The following is a 21,363-nucleotide window of genomic DNA, read 5'->3' as shown; positions in this document are numbered from 1 at the left end:
ATCATACATTTAAGAATAGACCTCATCTCACTTGTGTAACTTTATTCTAAAATAAAAAACGGATAAATAAATAAATAAAAATGCCTCCTCTTGGAAGAAAAATTATTCCTTTTAGAGTATTTTGACATGAAATAACCAAAACAATTTCCCACTTTGGGAATGAGGGAATAAAAATTAATGTTTATTTACACTTAACGTGTGTTCAGAGAAAATTGACCTCTTTGATACAAAATACCTTTTTTTTAAAAAAAATCCCTGAATGTTATTAAGCTATATTTCTAACATACATGTTTTATTACATTCTTGCTGTTTTTTGTTTAATTTACACATTTTAGGCAGAAAGACGAGCCTGTCGGCTGCATCTGGCTTCAGACCCCTGTGGCATGTGCCCCCTCCCACACTGAAACCCTGCCTTTCCATCACACCTAGAAACTTTGCAAAAACTAAATATTACCATAAAAACAGCTGCTATAAAAGTTTTTACGATCTCAAGAGGTGGTTTTTCAGACAGTTTGATATAGAGCAAGATTGCAGAAGTGTAATGGAAACACTTTTTTTTTTGTTTTTACGTGACGTGACGTGGGGGTCGGAACCAGTTAATTCCCGGTAAAGATGGCGCGGTGTGGAACAAACAACCGCGAATTTCAGAGTTTTAGAAAAGAAAATGAGGGAGAAAAGCTTCGAAAAGCTACTGCCCATTTCCTGACACTAAACTTGTATTCAAATTCTCCACAGCAAGTAGAAGAGCATAAAATAACGCTACGTGCCCACTTTGCATTAAAGGTGGAGTATGTAAGATTTTCAATATTTAAAAAAAAAAAAACTACAATCATAATTAGATAGTTTTTTTTCAACATGTAGATTCCAGTCTGTCCATATTTGATGTGTTATTAAATTACAAGTTTAATTAATGATAAAGACCCTTCTTAAATGTTTGCCTACCAGTAACAAAAAAGTTTGTGTTTTTTTGTTTGTCATTTGTCATTATTTACACTTGTAATTTAATAACGCATCAAATATGGACAGACTGGAACCTACATGTTCAAAAAACTTTCTAATTATGATTGTAGTTATTTTATTAGTTAATTTATTTTGAAAATATTGAAAATCTTACACACTCCACCTTTAACCGCAATTACGAAACGTGATGCTAATGTGTTCAACGAAAACACCCGCAAATCACAACTGTTGTTTGTTGAAACGTACAAATGTCGTCTTTATTTTGCAACAAAATGTGATGGAAACGCAGAGGGGGCACTTCTCCTACGTTTCTAGCTGCCATGTTGTTGTGTTTATGCGTTTCTGTGGGAAACCAGCAGGAGCGCGCTGACGTCACTATAAGGTACGGAAGCACAAAAGGTGCTGCCGGGGCAAAAAAAAAAATCCAGATTTTCATAAAAATAAATCGTCATAAACAGCAAATTGGAATGAATCGATTAAATCGATTAATCGGCCAGCCCTAGCTCAGAGTTCTCCTTCTGAAACGGCACTCTTCTCCTTCAGGATGAAGCCATGCCTGTGTTTTCACAGCCGCTGGCTTGTTTTAGTCTACTGCCTATTTCCTGACACTAAACTTGTATTCAAACATACGTTGACTAACCTACTTCATCACTCTGACAAATGGGAATGCACGGGTTTTGACCAATATCCGACGTGTGGATATTTTGCAGGTCTTTTGTCTGATGAAGTGAAAACCTTCTCCCCCTCTACACATGCATTCCTAATCACAGAGAGCATGTAGTTTCTACAGCAGTGGAATTAAAAAGCAGTACTGTCATGTGAAAGAAGCACATACATGGATGAAAATAAGAAATATTAATAAGTGTGAGGATAAAACAACCACTGACATGTCAGCCAGAGCAGATCAGACGGGAATGTTGTGCATCTCTACTCAGAGAAAAGTGAAAGAGAAGCAGGGAAAACCCCTGTCAGTCTACGCTGGGACAGTTTTCTGCCAGGGGGACAGTTTACTGGTTTGTGTTTATTAAACCCTGTCGATGAAACTGGTTCAGAGGACAGAAAACTGTCCCACGTGTCCCGGTGAGGACAGTTTAGCTGAGCGGATGTCTGAAGTCTGCTCCATGGCTTGTTCTCTTGTTCCTCAGACCACATGACTTCATCTGCTCCTTGTGGACATGTGTGGGACTTACAGCTCGTTCTCCACACATCAGCTGAGCAGAACATTCTTCTCTGAGAAGTGCAGCCTGATTGGTCAGACATTTGAGGTGGGCGGGGTTAACATGAAAACGCACCAAGCGGAAAGTTGTGGCCTCCACATTTGTGCTGCTGCAGGTTTTTAAGGCACAGCTGATGGAAGTGGTGAGAAAACAGAAACTTATAAAACACGCATGGGCCGGTCACATGCATCACACAGACCCATTCAATCCGAGTCAGGTGTGTTGAAGCAGGAAACATCTAAAATGTCTACAATGTCCATCGTTTCATACGAAGCTCTGTTGTTTACGTCACAATAAGCTGCTTTACTGCAGTATTTTACATCAAGACGCTTTACGGCACGCTGTAATACATAAACATGGCGGAAGATGGCAGCAGACGTGTTTCAGAGGATAATTCACTAAAAGATGAGCAGCCAACCCAAACTGATGGGCTTGTTCCTAAAAGAGGGAAATTTCTGTCTGGATGCGTTTTGGATATAAAAAGAGCGACGTGGAACCGACAACCGACTAGCTCACAGTCCCGACAACGGACTCCGACACAACTAGCTCATATAGAGACTCCATGAACACGAAGGAGACGTGCAGTCAGCTCAGCGACGAAGACGAAGCTGGTAGCATGAAGGCTGCTTAGGCTTGTCACACACCCTGATGAAAACTTTTTTCACTCATCTACAAAACCTTTAAGACTCGACACTTCTTCAGAAAACCTTTCAGGAAGAAGAACCGCTCCTGGAAGAAGGAAAGTTTACCGATGTTATGTGGCTGAAGCAACCCTGCAAGCGACTTGCCCCTTGCGGCTAGTTTGCTCCCAAAAACAGCCTTTAGAGCATGGTTTCCTGCCTCCAGGTGGACCAGAGCTGGATCTGAAAGGGATAAAACAGGTCACCAGTCACTCACAGAGACTTGCAGCCTTGTTAAATCTAGATTAGAAGTTGTACATGCAGAAAGACAAACCTGCTGCATGTTTGTAGATCTTCCCCAGGTGTGAGAGCCAGCTGCTGCGAAGGATCCAGTCTCCATGAGAGGCTCTCTCTGAAACCAGTCTCACTGCTGTGGGGACAAGTTTCAGAGAATCTCCTTCCTCCAGATCCAGCACTCCTCCAGAGAAAAGCAGGTCCTCGTGGACACAAGCGCTCTGCAAAGCCTGGCGCAGGTCATTCAAGCTCAGTGGGCGATTCCTTCACACAGACACCAGAGTTAGCACAGTGCCAGAGAGAAGCCAGACAGCCGTGTCTACATTTAGGAAGCGGTTTCAACCCATTTTAATCATGTAACACTGCTGTTAGCATCCTTACCGCTTGCTCTGCAGGCTGAGGTTGTTGAGACAAAACAGGAGGACCTGTCCATCTCGGAGGATGGAAGAGAAGCATGAGTCCTCTGTGGAGAGCAAGGCTGAGGGGAAGCCGTCAGGCCAGACTCCAGCACACAGCAGTCCACTTCCCCAGGTCGCTGAGTCAAGGACGGCCAAGTGCTGCTCAATGAGCTGCTGGGCTTGCTGAGAAGAGAAGATAAGGTCACACTGGAGCTAGCCTGATGGCGTTGGAAGAAACAGCTTGTAGAGTTTCTGTAAATCGTTTAGTTTTCTCTAAATACCACCTGGAAGCTGTAAATGTAAACCAGACGTTATTCAGCTGGTGAAGAAAACAGTTCCAGGAGCCAACACTGGAGAACCCTCATTGTGCTGTACGGATACCTTTTGGCTGGCTGTGGTGCGTTGGCAGAAAGCGTAAGCCTCTCTGCAGGCATGCTGCAGGGCACTGGGTAGATCTACACCTCTCTGCAGCTGGCAGGACAGCAGGGACGCAGCATGGAGGAGAGAGACCACCGATGAAGCTGGGGAATCTGAAAGAAAGAGTCCAGAACGTCGGATCAATGCTGCAGACAGACTGGAAGATTATTTTACTGGAACCGTGTCGCAGTTTACCCCAGATGTTAGATTTGATGTCTTTATGCAGTTTAATCAGCAGGTCACACATGCAGTCCCCAGATACCCCTGCAGTGTGGAGCAGGGTCTTCAGGTCCAGTGTGTCCCAGCAGACCCCCTCATTTTCTCCTGGGATGTAAACCTCCACCCCTCTGTTCCTCATGGCTCTGGAGAGCTCGCCATGCACGGGGTCCATGGTCAGGAACAACCTGCAAAGCCGGACACGTCAGCTCAGCTCTGCAGTAACTTCAACTCATTATTTATTCTTCACATAGCAACCTAAAGTTAGGATGGGGGGTGATGGTCGGAGTCTTCCCATCGATGACGCCACGTTCGTTGATGGTGAGCGATCCTCGAGGCTCGAGGAGAGCGTTGAGGCGATCCAGGACAGAAGCACTGACAATGACGAGGACAGATGTTAGTTTTCTGCTTCTCCCATCGCTCCACATCAACGCTAACAGCTAGCTAAACATGCTGCTAGTCATTCAGGGCAACTCACAAGAGATGAGGTTTTTATCAACTGCTGAACTCACCTGCAGAAGTTGACGTTGTCCATTAACAACCAGTCACCAGCCTGCAAGGCCTGAACCAGCATACCATCCAACCACTCAAAGCCCCCATGGGTCCAGCCATCCTCCAGCTGAGCCAGGCGCTCCTTCAGCTGCATGAAGTCCATCTGCAGCTTGGACATGTCTGGGGGAAACCGGTCATGTTAAAAGACTTCCCCAGACAGTCTCCTTTCAGTCCAGGGGCCTCATTTATCAAACTGTGCGTAGCAATGCTGACTACAGGCGGTGTACGTACGGAAAACAGGAAATGCGGCGCAAAAAAACTTCCCGATTTACAAAGCACCACGTCCCACGCCTGTTTCGCTTCATAAACAAGGATCAACACTAAATGTGAGGGAACATCTGGCCACGCCCACATGTTGACCATAAAAGGTCAGGCCGACGCCCTGATAAATATTAATCCATCTCATTTCCATGACGGTTCTGCAGGAAAATTTTCTGGAAAATGAGGAAGAAATTCTAACAGATAAAGCTGTAAAATGTAAAAGTATTTAATCTGGTGGAGACTGGATGGACATCACCACCAGCAGAAAGACAGAGGAGGTCAGCAGGGGACAGATGCTGTCAGCGTCTCATCAGACCACCGGACTTATCCAGAAAGGACAAATAAAGTGGTCAGACAATAAAATGTAGGGAGAAAGTGCATCTTGGTCCACAGGAGGAGGAAGGGGGGGCGCTGCCCACTCCCACAGATTAGAAGCTGGCGGGAAAATGAAGGAGTCCAGAGATACGCTGGAACAAAATGCTCCAGATGATGCTGGAAGTGCTTCATTCCTTGGTTTCAGATTATAAAATGAACGGACATAAATGAGACGTCTCTGACTCCAGTTTATTTACTGGGAACATACTGGTGTTCCTGTGTGTCCCAGCTGGGTTGCAGCGCTGCAGATGTGGTCGGAGAGGGGGGGCAGTGGTTCCACCTTGTGTCCTAGCTGCGGTGTCCTCGCAGAGGAACCAATAACTGCCATGAAGGAGGAGGTGCAGGAGATGGAGAGGAATAAACACCACCCTGACAGAAACCACACTAAAGATAAACTTGTGAATAAATGAGAATTCTCCTCCTCTGATGTGTTGCATCACTTCTAGACGTAAAGCAGCAGCGTTTGGTTCCAACGTGAGAGGATGATTGACAACACAATCATTCAGATTGGATGATTGATCAGGTGAACGCAGGTGAAGCGCTGACGTCATTTAGTAGCATGTTATGTAGCGTCTCCACTATCTGCACACATCTGCAGCTGTACAACAGGTTTCCTCCTGGGCATGGAGGCACCTCCACCTGCCTCCATCTGCCCGATGGCCGCTACACCACGTCTGGCTGTGGAGAACATCGTTCTGTTCCTCTGCTCTGGGTTGGGAAAAGGAGCGGACCCGACCTGTCGGTCCCTTCCCTTTGGAAGGTGCCGGACTGGAGTCCAGAGTCTCCATGTTCCATGTCCACCAGCAGGGACAGATAAGCCACGTTGGGGAGCATTTTATCTCCAACCATCACTTCATGTTCTGTATCTGCAGGTGGAGGAAACACCTGAGCAGCCTGATGATGGGCTGTTGTCATGGCGACACGTCATTTTAATGCAATTATTCATTTAGACTTTTATTATTAAGGCAGCTTCTGTATGACTTATTAACTGTGTGAAACTGTGTGAACTGCTTCGTTTCAGAACAGATTTCAGTTGTTGATGTTTTACATGGTAGAGGAACAATATCAAATGTGTGGGTTTTTGTTTTTTTTTTGCAAATGCTGTTAATGTAAAATATTCTGCGAAAAGGTTTATATCAGATTTTGATCAAATGTATCAAATTTCACACCATTTCTTTGGTGTTATTTTCTGCCTTTGGTGTCGCCGTTTCCAGTTTCTCCAGATGTTGTCGTGGAGGTCGGGACGTTTTACCGCCAAGTCGTGTTTTTATAAATCCCAAAAGTTGACTATAATTGGCGTACGCCGGGTTTTGTGCGACAGCTTCGTAAATGAGGCCCCAGATACTACATCACCCTGAAGTCCAGATACTACATCACCCTGAAGTCCAGATACTACATCACCCTGAAGTCCAGATACTACATCACCCTGAAGTCCAGACACTACATCACCCTGAAGTCCAGATACTACATCACCCTGAAGTCCAGATACTACATCACCCTGAAGTCCAGATACTACATCACCCTGAAGTCCAGACACTACATCACCCTGAAGTCCAGATACTACATCACCCTGAAGTCCAGATACTACATCACCCTGAAGTCCAGATACTACATCACCCTGAAGTCCAGACACTACATCACCCTGAAGTCCAGACACTACATCACCCTGAAGTCCAGACACTACATCACCCTGAAGTCCAGACACTACATCACCCTGAAGTCCAGATACTACATCACCCTGAAGTCCAGACACTACATCACCCTGAAGTCCAGATACTACATCACCCTGAAGTCCAGACACTACATCACCCTGAAGTCCAGACACTACATCACCCTGAAGTCCAGACACTACATCACCCTGAAGTCCAGACACTACATCACCCTGAAGTCCAGATACTACATCACCCTGAAGTCCAGACACTACATCACCCTGAAGTCCAGATACTACATCACCCTGAAGTCCAGATACTACATCACCCTGAAGTCCAGACACTACATCACCCTGAAGTCCAGACACTACATCACCCTGAAGTCCAGACACTACATCACCCTGAAGTCCAGACACTACATCACCCTGAAGTCCAGATACTACATCACCCTGAAGTCCAGACACTACATCACCCTGAAGTCCAGACACTACATCACCCTGAAGTCCAGATACTACATCACCCTGAAGTCCAGATACTACATCACCCTGAAGTCCAGACACTACATCACCCTGAAGTCCAGACACTACATCACCCTGAAGTCCAGATACTACATCACCCTGAAGTCCAGACACTACATCACCCTGAAGTCCAGACACTACATCACCCTGAAGTCCAGACACTACATCACCCTGAAGTCCAGACACTACATCACCCTGAAGTCCAGATACTACATCACCCTGAAGTCCAGATACTACATCACCCTGAAGTCCAGATACTACATCACCCTGAAGTCCAGACACTACATCACCCTGAAGTCCAGACACTACATCACCCTGAAGTCCAGACACTACATCACCCTGAAGTCCAGACACTACATCACCCTGAAGTCCAGACACTACATCACCCTGAAGTCCAGACACTACATCACCCTGAAGTCCAGATACTACATCACCCTGAAGTCCAGATACTACATCACCCTGAAGTCCAGACACTACATCACCCTGAAGTCCAGATACTACATCACCCTGAAGTCCAGACACTACATCACCCTGAAGTCCAGACACTACATCACCCTGAAGTCCAGACACTACATCACCCTGAAGTCCAGACACTACATCACCCTGAAGTCCAGATACTACATCACCCTGAAGTCCAGACACTACATCACCCTGAAGTCCAGACACTACATCACCCTGAAGTCCAGACACTACATCACCCTGAAGTCCAGACACTACATCACCCTGAAGTCCAGACACTACATCACCCTGAAGTCCAGACACTACATCACCCTGAAGTCCAGACACTACATCACCCTGAAGTCCAGATACTACATCACCCTGAAGTCCAGATACTACATCACCCTGAAGTCCAGACACTACATCACCCTGAAGTCCAGACACTACATCACCCTGAAGTCCAGACACTACATCACCCTGAAGTCCAGATACTACATCACCCTGAAGTCCAGACACTACATCACCCTGAAGTCCAGACACTACATCACCCTGAAGTCCAGATACTACATCACCCTGAAGTCCAGATACTACATCACCCTGAAGTCCAGACACTACATCACCCTGAAGTCCAGACACTACATCACCCTGAAGTCCAGATACTACATCACCCTGAAGTCCAGACACTACATCACCCTGAAGTCCAGATACTACATCACCCTGAAGTCCAGACACTACATCACCCTGAAGTCCAGATACTACATCACCCTGAAGTCCAGATACTACATCACCCTGAAGTCCAGACACTACATCACCCTGAAGTCCAGATACTACATCACCCTGAAGTCCAGACACTACATCACCCTGAAGTCCAGACACTACATCACCCTGAAGTCCAGACACTACATCACCCTGAAGTCCAGACACTACATCACCCTGAAGTCCAGACACTACATCACCCTGAAGTCCAGACACTACATCACCCTGAAGTCCAGACACTACATCACCCTGAAGTCCAGACACTACATCACCCTGAAGTCCAGATACTACATCACCCTGAAGTCCAGACACTACATCACCCTGAAGTCCAGACACTACATCACCCTGAAGTCCAGACACTACATCACCCTGAAGTCCAGACACTACATCACCCTGAAGTCCAGACACTACATCACCCTGAAGTCCAGACACTACATCACCCTGAAGTCCAGACACTACATCACCCTGAAGTCCAGACACTACATCACCCTGAAGTCCAGATACTACATCACCCTGAAGTCCAGATACTACATCACCCTGAAGTCCAGATACTACATCACCCTGAAGTCCAGACACTACATCACCCTGAAGTCCAGACACTACATCACCCTGAAGTCCAGATACTACATCACCCTGAAGTCCAGATACTACATCACCCTGAAGTCCAGACACTACATCACCCTGAAGTCCAGACACTACATCACCCTGAAGTCCAGACACTACATCACCCTGAAGTCCAGATACTACATCACCCTGAAGTCCAGATACTACATCACCCTGAAGTCCAGATACTACATCACCCTGAAGTCCAGACACTACATCACCCTGAAGTCCAGATACTACATCACCCTGAAGTCCAGATACTACATCACCCTGAAGTCCAGATACTACATCACCCTGAAGTCCAGACACTACATCACCCTGAAGTCCAGACACTACATCACCCTGAAGTCCAGACACTACATCACCCTGAAGTCCAGATACTACATCACCCTGAAGTCCAGATACTACATCACCCTGAAGTCCAGATACTACATCACCCTGAAGTCCAGACACTACATCACCCTGAAGTCCAGACACTACATCACCCTGAAGTCCAGACACTACATCACCCTGAAGTCCAGATACTACATCACCCTGAAGTCCAGATACTACATCACCCTGAAGTCCAGACACTACATCACCCTGAAGTCCAGATACTACATCACCCTGAAGTCCAGATACTACATCACCCTGAAGTCCAGACACTACATCACCCTGAAGTCCAGATACTACATCACCCTGAAGTCCAGACACTACATCACCCTGAAGTCCAGACACTACATCACCCTGAAGTCCAGACACTACATCACCCTGAAGTCCAGACACTACATCACCCTGAAGTCCAGACACTACATCACCCTGAAGTCCAGACACTACATCACCCTGAAGTCCAGACACTACATCACCCTGAAGTCCAGATACTACATCACCCTGAAGTCCAGACACTACATCACCCTGAAGTCCAGACACTACATCACCCTGAAGTCCAGACACTACATCACCCTGAAGTCCAGACACTACATCACCCTGAAGTCCAGACACTACATCACCCTGAAGTCCAGACACTACATCACCCTGAAGTCCAGACACTACATCACCCTGAAGTCCAGACACTACATCACCCTGAAGTCCAGACACTACATCACCCTGAAGTCCAGACACTACATCACCCTGAAGTCCAGACACTACATCACCCTGAAGTCCAGATACTACATCACCCTGAAGTCCAGACACTACATCACCCTGAAGTCCAGACACTACATCACCCTGAAGTCCAGATACTACATCACCCTGAAGTCCAGATACTACATCACCCTGAAGTCCAGACACTACATCACCCTGAAGTCCAGACACTACATCACCCTGAAGTCCAGATACTACATCACCCTGAAGTCCAGACACTACATCACCCTGAAGTCCAGACACTACATCACCCTGAAGTCCAGACACTACATCACCCTGAAGTCCAGACACTACATCACCCTGAAGTCCAGACACTACATCACCCTGAAGTCCAGACACTACATCACCCTGAAGTCCAGATACTACATCACCCTGAAGTCCAGACACTACATCACCCTGAAGTCCAGATACTACATCACCCTGAAGTCCAGACACTACATCACCCTGAAGTCCAGATACTACATCACCCTGAAGTCCAGACACTACATCACCCTGAAGTCCAGATACTACATCACCCTGAAGTCCAGACACTACATCACCCTGAAGTCCAGACACTACATCACCCTGAAGTCCAGATACTACATCACCCTGAAGTCCAGATACTACATCACCCTGAAGTCCAGACACTACATCACCCTGAAGTCCAGACACTACATCACCCTGAAGTCCAGATACTACATCACCCTGAAGTCCAGACACTACATCACCCTGAAGTCCAGACACTACATCACCCTGAAGTCCAGACACTACATCACCCTGAAGTCCAGATACTACACCATCACAAGGTTTTACATCATGAAGGTATTCAGCAGTAGTTTACCTGTGAAGACTTTCAGTTTGGTGTTGAGCTTCTGCAGGAGAACTATGATGACCTCCAGCTTGTTCAGCGCTTCAGTTGTGATCGTCCCTTCACTGCTTCTGTCCTCCTTCAACCACTGGCAGAATACACCCCATGTCTGCAGCAGGAATTCGGTGTCCTGGATGCCGACATCTAGGGACATCAGACCACGCCTGATCACCATGGCAATCATGTAGTCCACGCTCTCCAGCACCTGCTGCCATGGCCGCATTATATCGACCTGGAATGAAGAAAAAGAACAACGGGTTGGTTGTCTTCAGGTGACAAGTGAAGCTGGAAATGTAGACGTTGTGTTTTGGATACCTGCTCGAAACCTCCCAGCAGCTCAGTGGTGTCCATGGCACTGTTCATGGCCATGACCCTGAGACGATGTCCGGTCAGCAGCGCCAGCAGTCTCACCAGGCTGGTTTTCCCACTCGCTGTGGGCCCAACCAGGATGCTCATCCAGCCCATCTCCACACACTTCATGAGGGACTCCAGGGGCCTCAGAGACTGGTGCGTGATGGACAGAGGAGGATCCAGAGCCACAGGAGCACCCCCACTGCGGTGCAGAACAGAGAAGCCCACCTGTACCAGCAAAAATCACAATGTGAACATCACTACAAGCATCTTCAGCTGTCGGGATGTGGTTTCATTACTAACTAACCTGCACGTTGAGAGGAGTGATGTGGAACTCTCTGGAGCCACAGTAAGGCTCGTAGTCCTCTCCAAACACCTGCCTGAACAGAGACAGCACCTGTGTGGAACAGAAACATGCTAGACCAAACATACAGAGATTCCTTCCAGATCTGTTCTACATAATACTGGCAAGGCTGCAATAATGCACAGGTTTACTTAGGCCGAAGCCAAGGGGCCCACAGAATTTAAGGGCCTATCATTTTTTGGAACAAATTTCCACAAAACGTTGAGCATTATATGGCAGTATTGTTTTTTTGTCCATGACGTGCCTTCCATCAGGGTGATACTTAACATGAAAACTGAAATAGTTTTAAACACCAGATCAGAATGATGGTGGACAGTTTCAATTTTGGTACATTTGAGTTAGTAGCCAAGTAGCAACAGGCTAACTTGTCATAGCTTCAGTGTAGGAGGCGCTCAATGGATCTGTGCTTGACAATGTTGCTGTAGGCGGAGTAGTCAAACGCAGATCCACTGAGCTTTCAACACAGAGCCCACCATCTGAAGACCAGCTGCTAAAATTAAAATGATGTATTGTTCAACAGATTGCGCATACAGAACAAAAGAACACTGTATTGAACGGTTCCATACAGACGCACGTGTTGCTGGAGGCCTTCATTCAGTGTAAAACAGTTTAGGGTCTAGAAATGGTGGGTTGTGCTGAGGTTTCTTAACAACCCTGAGGTATAAATGAGAAAATAAACGGACTGGATATGAGATTAGGTCGGGCTCAGCCCGAAAGGGTTACATGGGCCCCACCTTCTGTGGGCTCACCACCATCTGCGGGAGGAGCCGTAGGGGTCGGGTGCAGTGTGAGCTGGGGGGCAGCAAGAGGGGGACCCTGGCGGTCCGATCCCCGGCTGCAGAAGCTGGCTCTAGGGACGTGGAACGTCACCTCTCTGGTGGGGAAGGAGCCTGAGGTTGTGTGCGAGGTTGAGCGGTTCCGGCTAGATATAGTTGGACTCACCTCGACGCATGGCTTGGGCTCTGGAACCAGAACCCTCGAGAGGGGCTGGACCTTCTTCCACTCTGGAGTTGCTCATGGTGAGAGGCGCCGAGCAGGTGTGGGCATTCTCATCAGCCCCCAGCTTGGTGCCTGCACGTTGGGGTTTACCCCGGTGGATGAAAGGGTAGTTTCCCTCCGCCTCCGGGTGGGGGGACGGGTCCTGACTGTTGTCTGTGCTTATGCACCGAACAGCAGTTCAGAGTACCCACCCTTTCTGGGGTCCTTGGAGGGAGTGCTGGAGGGTGCTCCTTCTGGGGACTCCATTGTTCTGCTGAGGGACTTCAATGCTCACGTGGGCAATGACAGTGAGACCTGGAGGGGAGTGATTGGGAGGCATGGTCCCCCCCCTCTGAACCCAAATGGTGTTTTGTTATTGGACTTCTGTGCTCGTCATGGATTGTCCATAACGAACACCATGTTCCAACATAAGAGTGTCCATATGTACACCTGGCATCAGGATTCCCTGGGCTGCAGTTCCATGATCGATTTTGTAGTCGTATCGTCGGACCTGCGGCCACATGCCTTGGACACTCGGGTGAAGAGGGGGGCGGAGCTTCAACTGATCACCACCTGGTGGTGAGTTGACTCAGGTGGTGGGGGAGGAGGCTGGTCAGATCTGGCAGGCCCAAACGTGTTGTGAGGGTCTGCTGGGAACGTCTGGCTGAGTCCCCCGTCAGAGTGAGCTTCAACTTCCACCTTCAGCAGAGCTTCAACCATGTCCCGAGTGAGGCGGGGGACATTGAGTCCGAATGGGCTGTGTTCCGTGCCTCTAGCCTCTAGTGTTCCGAGCTGTGGCTGTAAGGTCGTTGGTGCCTGTCGTGGCGGTAATCCCAGGACTCGTTGGTGGACACCAGCAGTGAGGGATGCCGTCAAGCTGAAGAAGGAGTCCTATCGGGCCTTCTTGGCCTGTGGGAGTACTTGGAAGACCTCCTCAATCCTACCAACACGTCTTCTTATGAAGCAGAGCTGATGGACTCAGGGGTGGACTCTCCTATCTCTGGGGCTGAAGTCGCTGAGGTGGTCAAAAAGCTCCTTGGCGGCAAGGCCCCGGGGGTGGAGGAGATCCGCCCGGAGTTCCTTAAGGCTCTGGATGCTGTGGGGCTGTCCTGGCTGACACGCCTCTGCAGCATCGCGTGGACATCGGGGGCAGTACCGCTGGATTGGCAGACTGGGGTGGTGGTCCCCCTTTTTAAGAAGGGGGACAGGAGGGTGTGTTCCAATTACAGGGGAATCACACTCCTCAGCCTCCCTGGTAAGGTCTATTCAGGGGTCCTGGAGAGGAGGGTCCGCCGGATAGTCGAATCTCGGATTGAGGAGGAGCAGTGTGGTTTTCGTCCTGGTTGCGGAACAGTGGACCAGCTCTATACCCTCTTTGGGGTCCTGGAGGTGGCATGGGAGTTTGCCCAACCAGTCTACAGGTGCTTTGTGGACATGGAGAAGGCGTTCGACGGTGTCCCCCGGGGGCTCCTGTGGGGGGTACTCCGGGAGTATGGGGTTCTGGACCCCCTTGTATGAGCTGTCTGGTCCCTGTACGACAGGTGTCAGAGCTTGGTCCGCATTGCCGGTAGTAAGTCAGATTTGTTTCCAGTGAGGGTTGGACTCCACCAAGGCTGCCCTTTATCACCGATTCTGTTCATAACTTATGGACAGAATTTCTAGGTGCAGCCGAGGTGTTGAGGGAATCCGGCTTGGTGGCCTCAGGATTGGGTCCCTGCTTTTTGCAGATGACATGGTCCTGTTGGCTTCATCTGGTCATGATCTCCAGCTCTCACTTGAGCGATTTGCGGCCGAGTGTGAAGCGGCTGGGATGAGAATCAGCACCTCCAAATCTGAGACCATGGTCCTCAGCCGGAATAGGGTGGATTGCTCTCTCCGGGTCGGGAGTCAGGTCCTGCCTCAGGTGGAGGAGTTTAAATATCTCGGGGTCTTGTTCACAAGTGAGGGAAGGATGGAGCGCGAGATGGACAGACAGATTGGTGCGGCATCTGCAGTAATGCGGACTCTGCGCCGGTCTGTCGTGGTGAAGAAGGAGCTGAGCCAGAAGGCGAAGCTCTCGATTTACCAGTCGATCTACGTTCCTACCCTCACCTATGGTCATGAGCTGTGGGTCGTGACCGAAAGAACGAGATCTCGTATCCAGGCGGAACCAGTTGAGGTGGCTCGGACATCTGGTCAGGATGCCTCCTGGACCTCCCTGGTGAGGTGTTCCCTCCCTTTGGGAGGAGACCCCGGGGAAGACCCAGGACACGCTGGAGGGATTATATCTCTCGGCTGGCCTGGGAACACCTTGAGATCCCCCCCGCAGAGTTGGCAAATGTGGCTGGAGAGATGGAAGTCTGGGCTTCCCTGCTTAGGCTGCTGCCCCCGCGACCCGACCCCGGATAAGCGGCAGAAGATGAAGATGGATGGATGGATGGATGGATGGATATGAGATTGACTTCTTAGGAAATGTTTGAAGGGATTTAGTGTTATGTATGTGATAGAGTCACGGACAGGTTGGTGGAAGGGTTTACCTGGGCTTTATCAGCCTCGCTTCTCATCCTGTCAGCATAAACCAAGGCAACATGCTGGCCTGGGTTGAAAAATCCAGGAGACTGGTCATTCTGCATCAGCTGACACCAGCGGAACAAGTCTCGCAGGTTAAATTCCCAGGGACTTCCTTTCTGAGCCCACCGCCTCTCCACACACACCTGCTGGACCAGCTGATGGGGAAACACAAGCAGAGCTGAGCAGTGCTACATTTTGAGCCTGTAAGAGGACATCAGTCCAGGTCTATGTGAAAACCTACCTGGTTACTAAACTCCACCATCTTTGTAATAACGTGCTTGTCGATGCTGGGAAACATGGCGTCACCAATGAACTCCATGTCCTTACTCGTCAGCTGGTCCACGAAAACCTGCAGACAGAGACTTAGACTTTCAAGGACAAGAACAGAACAAATCAGAGGATCTTTTCTGACTTTATTCACTAGTAAGTTCCTGGAGTCAGACAGTGCAGAGATGCAGGAGAAAAGTCACTTTGATGCATGTAGGTGAAAATATAAAACCTGCATCAAATTGGGCCGTTTCTCACCTGAGTAAACCTGTTGAGGAAGGACTTGGGCAATCCCTTCCGCCCACCACCCTGAGTGAATGGGTTCTGGCATCCAAAAATCCTGGTCTTGTCCTGCTGGACCTGGAAGCTCAGGCCCAGCTCAGGAATGTAGACCTCTGCTCTGTGATCAAAGCAGGCGTTCAGACCTTCCAACACCGACTGGGAGGCCAGGTTCAGCTGCAACACAGCACACATCTTACACACACACACTAACAAACCAAAATACTTCTTCTCTGCTAAGAAAACCAGCTCCAAACTGGAGCAGAAGAAAGTTCCCACCTCATCCAGAACAATCCAGTGTCCTGCCTTCAGAGCAGCCAAAAGAGGGCCGTCACGCCATGCAAACTCCCCGCCCTTCCCCCCCTCCACCGGGAGATCCGTCCCAAACAAGTCAGTTACATCCTGCGGAAAGAGCAGCCTCATCATCATCTTCACCACAATCATTACCATCACAATCATCATCTTCACTATCATCATCAGAATAATCATGAGCAGCATCATCACTAGAGTCGTCATCTTCACCATCATCTTCTGTGGACATTGGCCAGCAATACACGGCAATTCTTACCAATCCGGCCAAAAGTAAAGGAATCGGGATACGTCAAAACAACATCCGCTACCGATGAAACTGCATCATGGTATCTTTTCCTACTCAAGCGCAACACACACATTTCTGCTGCAGAGTGAGTTTTTCCTTCTTTAAAAAAAAAAAAAGGCTTGCCAAGCTATAACGTGATAGTTTATTGTAAAAACGTGAAACTTACTGTTATAACACAGTTTTGTAGTGAAAAGGTGAGACTTCTTACATTACAACATGTTGGTTTATTATAAAAATTTGAAACTTGTGTTTTAAGCAAAGACTATAGGTTCCGCCTGGATACGAGATCTCGTTCTTTCGGTCACGACCCACAGCTCATGACCATAGGTGAGGGTAGGAACGTAGATCGACTGGTAAATCGAGAGCTTTGCCTTCTGGCTCAGCTCTTTCTTCACCACGACAGACCGGCGCAGAGTCCGCATTACTGCAGACGCCGCACCAATCCGTCTGTCGATCCCGCGCTTCATCCTTCCCTCGCTCGTGAACAAGACCCCGAGATATTTAAACTCCTCCACCTGAGGCAGGACCTGACTCCCGACCCGGAGAGGGCAATCTACCCTATTCCAGCTGAGGACCATGGTCTCAGATTTGGAGGTGCTGATTCTCATCCCAGCCGCTTCACACTCGGCCGCAAATCGCTCAAGTGAGAGCTGGAGATCATGACCAGATGAAGCCAACAGGACCACGTCATCTGCAAAAAGCAGAGACCCAATCCTGAGGCCACCAAGCCGGATTCCCTCAACACCTCGGCTGCACCTAGAAATTCTGTCCATAAGTTATGAACAGAATCGGTGATAAAGGGCAGCCTTGGTGGAGTCCAACCCTCACTGGAAACAAATCTGACTTACTACCGGCAATGCGGACCAAGCTCTGACACCTGTCGTACAGGGACCAGATAGCTCATACAAGGGGGTCCAGAACCCCATACTCCCGGAGTACCCCCCACAGGAGCCCCCGGGGGACACCGTCGAACGCCTTCTCCATGTCCACAAAGCACCTGTAGACTGGTTGGGCAAACTCCCATGCCCCCTCCAGGACCCCAAAGAGGGTATAGAGCTGGTCCACTGTTCCGCAACCAGGACGAAAACCACACTGCTCCTCCTCAATCCGAGATTCGACTATCCGGCGGACCCTCCTCTCCAGGACCCCTGAATAGACCTTACCAGGGAGGCTGAGGAGTGTGATTCCCCTGTAATTGGAACACACCCTCCTGTCCCCCTTCTTAAAAAGGGGGACCACCACCCCAGTCTGCCAATCCAGCGGTACTGCCCCCGATGTCCACGCGATGCTGCAGAGGCGTGTCAGCCAGGACAGCCCCACAGCATCCAGAGCCTTAAGGAACTCCGGGCGGATCTCCTCCACCCCCGGGGCCTTGCCGCCAAGGAGCTTTTTGACCACCTCAGCGACTTCAGCCCCAGAGATAGGAGAGTCCACCCCTGAGTCCATCAGCTCTGCTTCATAAGAAGACGTGTTGGTAGGATTGAGGAGGTCTTCCAAGTACTCCCTCCACCGACCCACAACGTCCCGAGTTGAGGTCAGCAGCTCCCCACCTCCACTGTACACAGTGTTGATGGAGCACTGCTTCCCCCTCCTGAGCCGCCGGATGGTGGACCAGAATCTCCTCGAAGCCGTCCGGAAGTCTTTCTCCATGGCCTCGCCGAACTCCTCCCATGTCCGAGATTTTGCCTCGGCGACAGCCGAAGCCGCATGCCACTTGGCCTGTCGGTACCCATCAGCTGCCTCCAGAGTCCCACAGGCCAAGAAGGCCCGATAGGACTCCTTCTTCAGCTTGACGGCATCCCTCACTGCTGGTGTCCACCAACGAGTCCTGGGATTACCGCCAGGTAATGCTGACAGCTCCGACTGGTTGCCTCAGCAATAGAGGCATGGAACACAGCCCATTCGGACTCAATGTCCCCCGCCTCACTCGGGACATGTTCGAAGTTCTGCTGAAGGTGGGAGTTGAAGCTCACTCTGACGAGGGACTCAGCCAGACGTTCCCAGCAGACCCTCACAACACGTTTGGGCCTGCCAGATCTGACCGGCTTCCTCCCCCACCATCTAACCCAACCCACCACCAGGTAGTGATCAGTTGATGCTCCGCCCCCTCTTCACCCAAGTGTCCAAGGCATGTGGCCGCAGGTCCGACGATACGACTACAAAATCGATCATCAAACTGCGGCCCAGGGAATCCTGATGCCAGGTGTACATATGGACACTCTTATGTTGGAACATGGTGTTGGTCCCCAAGCAGAATAATGGAGTCCCCAGAAGGAGCACCCTCCAGCACTCCCTCCAAGGACCCCAGAAAGGGTGGGTACTCTGAACTGCTGTTCGGTGCATAAGCACAGACAACAGTCAGGACCCGTCCCCCCACCCGAAGGCGGAGGGAAACTACCCTTTCATCCACCGGGGTAAACCCCAACGTGCAGGCACCAAGCTGGGGGCTGATGAGAATGCCCACACCTGCTCGGCGCCTCTCACCATGAGCAACTCCAGAGTGGAAGAAGGTCCAGCCCCTCTCGAGGGTTCTGGTTCCAGAGCCCAAGCCATGCGTCGAGGTGAGTCCAACTATATCTAGCCGGAACCGCTCAACCTTGCACATAGGCTCAGGCTCAGGCTCAGGAATACAAATTCAGGATGCTTTTACACATGCATCACTGCTGCGCCTTGTTCGACAGAACAACTGGTTCACCTCGGCTGATCTATAAGACGCATATTTCCACATCCCAATCTATTCTCCCCACCGAAGGTTCCTGAGATTTACCCTGTAGGGGATCCGTTACAAATACCAGGTGCTCCCTTTCGGCCTGGCTTTGAGCCCACCTGTGTTCGTGCGGTGCACGAAAGCAGCGATAGCCCTGCTCAGGTGGCGAGGCATCTGCTTGGCCCCTTATCTGGACAATTGGCTGCTTTTGGCACAATCAGAGCAGGAAGCCAGGGCACACACACAGATTCACTTCAGGTTAAACATGGAAAAGAGCCTACTGTCTCCACCGCAGAGTATAATCTTTCTGGGATTATCCCTGGACTCTGTGACTTTCACAACTCTCGGTGGAGCAGGTGAGAGCTTTCAGGGCATGCCTCGCGCTTTTTCGTATAGACAGATCTGTTCAGGTCAGATTATGTTTTCTGATGGTTTCGGCCATTCTTGTAGTCCAGCTTGGCTGCCTCCATAGTATTGATTTTCAGCTTTGGGTGTGGGCTGGACACGTAAGACATGGCGCATGGAGAGTGCTGGTCACTCCGTCATGCGTCAGGACTCTGTGCCACTGACAAGGTCCATCCTTCCAGATCCAAGGAGTGACTATGGGTTTAGTTCTGTCCAGGAAGGTGATAAATGTGGGCACAAGCCTTACAGGCTGGGGTGGAATTTACAAAGGCAAGCCTGTGAGGGGGCTGTGGAGTGTGGACCTTGAAAAGTCTCTCATCAATTTTCTGGAGCTTTTGGCAGTGTTTCTCTCCCTAAAACATTTTCTCCTGTCCCTGGTGGGACATCATGTCCTGGTCAGGACGAACAACACAACAACAGTGGAGTACATCAACCGCCAAGGATCATTACTCCCCTATCAGCTACACACACGCATACCGATCCTCTGGAGCTGTGGCCGTTTTCTCTCCTTGAGAGCGACGCATGTAGCGGGAGCTCTGAACACAGGCGCGGACCTGTTGTCCAGGGGAGCACCAGTTTCTGGGGAATAGACTTTACACTTGAAGGTTGTGGAACACATGTCATTATGTCCCGTTCGTGCACTGCGCACTTACTTGGATAAGACTAAGAGTTTCAGGAGGAGCAATCAATTTTTCATGTCCTGGGCTAACCCTCATAAGGGAAAACCAGTCACAAAGCAGCGCCTGTCCCACGATCGCTGGCTTATAAAAGTCAGACCATTTGACTTGGAGCTTGGCCGCATTGTGGGCCTTATTCAGGGCAGTTTCTGTTCAGGACATCTGTGCTGTAGCGAGTTGGTCCTCACCTCTCACTTTTTCCCATTTTTATAGGTAGGATGTCTGCCCCGTGCAGAGCACGGGTGGTTTTGATGTTGTGAGGACTCTTTCCTGTGGGTTGGTGGATGTTCGAAAAGCTTGTCTGGCAATATGGGAGCTACCACATCCTATAGTGAGACATCAAGCGAAATATTATGAAAGAGAACTTTAGGTTATTTACATAACCCTGTTTCTCTGAGAAATATGAGAAGATGTCTCACCAAATAACCGTTCTCGCTTGGGAAAGTGAGGAGTGCTTATCTTGAATTAGGCGGTGCTGTCCGTATGAGCGATTTAAGGTAGGTGGCACTACCTGATGCGGACAGACACTTTCAAGAACCAATCAGGATTGGCGTAAATAGATTAATGTTTCTGAGCGTTGCACGTTGCATTCCATAGTGAGACATCTCACTCATATTACTCAGAGACCCGTAGTTATGTAAATAACCTAAAGATTGAAGCAGGTCTTGAGAACTCTGGGACTGACACCATCTGGGCCTGCAGCTTTGTCAGGATGTCCTGACATGGGGGGAGATGAAGCTGTGTTCTGGTCAATGACTGAGCTACGGGATGACAGATTAGAACCGTGTGACAGGGAAGTTGTGGGCTTATGGAGGGTGTGTGGTCTGTTGGGCTGGACGTAGGGGTGAACTGAACCTACTGAAGAACATTGTTCAGCTCATTAGCTCTGTCCAGATCTCCATCAGTCTGACTTTTATTTTATGCACCGTATTTTGCGGGCCATA

The 21,363-nt window shown here is 49.4% G+C and overlaps 2 protein-coding genes across 2 annotated transcripts in view; both read right to left on the bottom strand.

Annotated features, from left to right (window-relative positions):
- Positions 1 to 21,363, bottom strand: part of LOC306767481 (midasin-like) — a 206,627-nt gene that overhangs the window by 57,605 nt on the left and 127,659 nt on the right.
- The window catches only part of LOC306767597 (midasin-like), a gene marked incomplete at its 3' end in the record, with an annotated part of 63,196 nt that overhangs the window by 19,375 nt on the left and 22,458 nt on the right, over positions 1 to 21,363 (bottom strand). The window contains exons 17-30 of the mRNA XM_079255672.1: positions 16,312 to 16,434; positions 16,012 to 16,209; positions 15,728 to 15,835; positions 15,453 to 15,641; positions 11,902 to 11,991; positions 11,559 to 11,822; positions 11,217 to 11,475; positions 4,635 to 4,794; positions 4,381 to 4,497; positions 4,102 to 4,310; positions 3,871 to 4,019; positions 3,473 to 3,672; positions 3,132 to 3,355; positions 2,927 to 3,040 (exon numbers count right to left, since the gene is read on the bottom strand). Coding sequence (XP_079111798.1) covers positions 2,927 to 3,040; positions 3,132 to 3,355; positions 3,473 to 3,672; positions 3,871 to 4,019; positions 4,102 to 4,310; positions 4,381 to 4,497; positions 4,635 to 4,794; positions 11,217 to 11,475; positions 11,559 to 11,822; positions 11,902 to 11,991; positions 15,453 to 15,641; positions 15,728 to 15,835; positions 16,012 to 16,209; positions 16,312 to 16,434 — 2,404 coding nt within the window. The remainder of the gene's footprint in view (positions 1 to 2,926; positions 3,041 to 3,131; positions 3,356 to 3,472; positions 3,673 to 3,870; positions 4,020 to 4,101; positions 4,311 to 4,380; positions 4,498 to 4,634; positions 4,795 to 11,216; positions 11,476 to 11,558; positions 11,823 to 11,901; positions 11,992 to 15,452; positions 15,642 to 15,727; positions 15,836 to 16,011; positions 16,210 to 16,311; positions 16,435 to 21,363) is intronic.

Source organism: Telmatherina bonti (genome assembly GCF_933228915.1).
Source record: "Telmatherina bonti genome assembly, chromosome: 16".
NCBI classification, from domain to species: domain Eukaryota; kingdom Metazoa; phylum Chordata; class Actinopteri; order Atheriniformes; family Telmatherinidae; genus Telmatherina; species Telmatherina bonti.
Note: the sequence above shows the minus strand (reverse complement) of the source record. Positions and strands in the feature narration are given on the sequence as shown.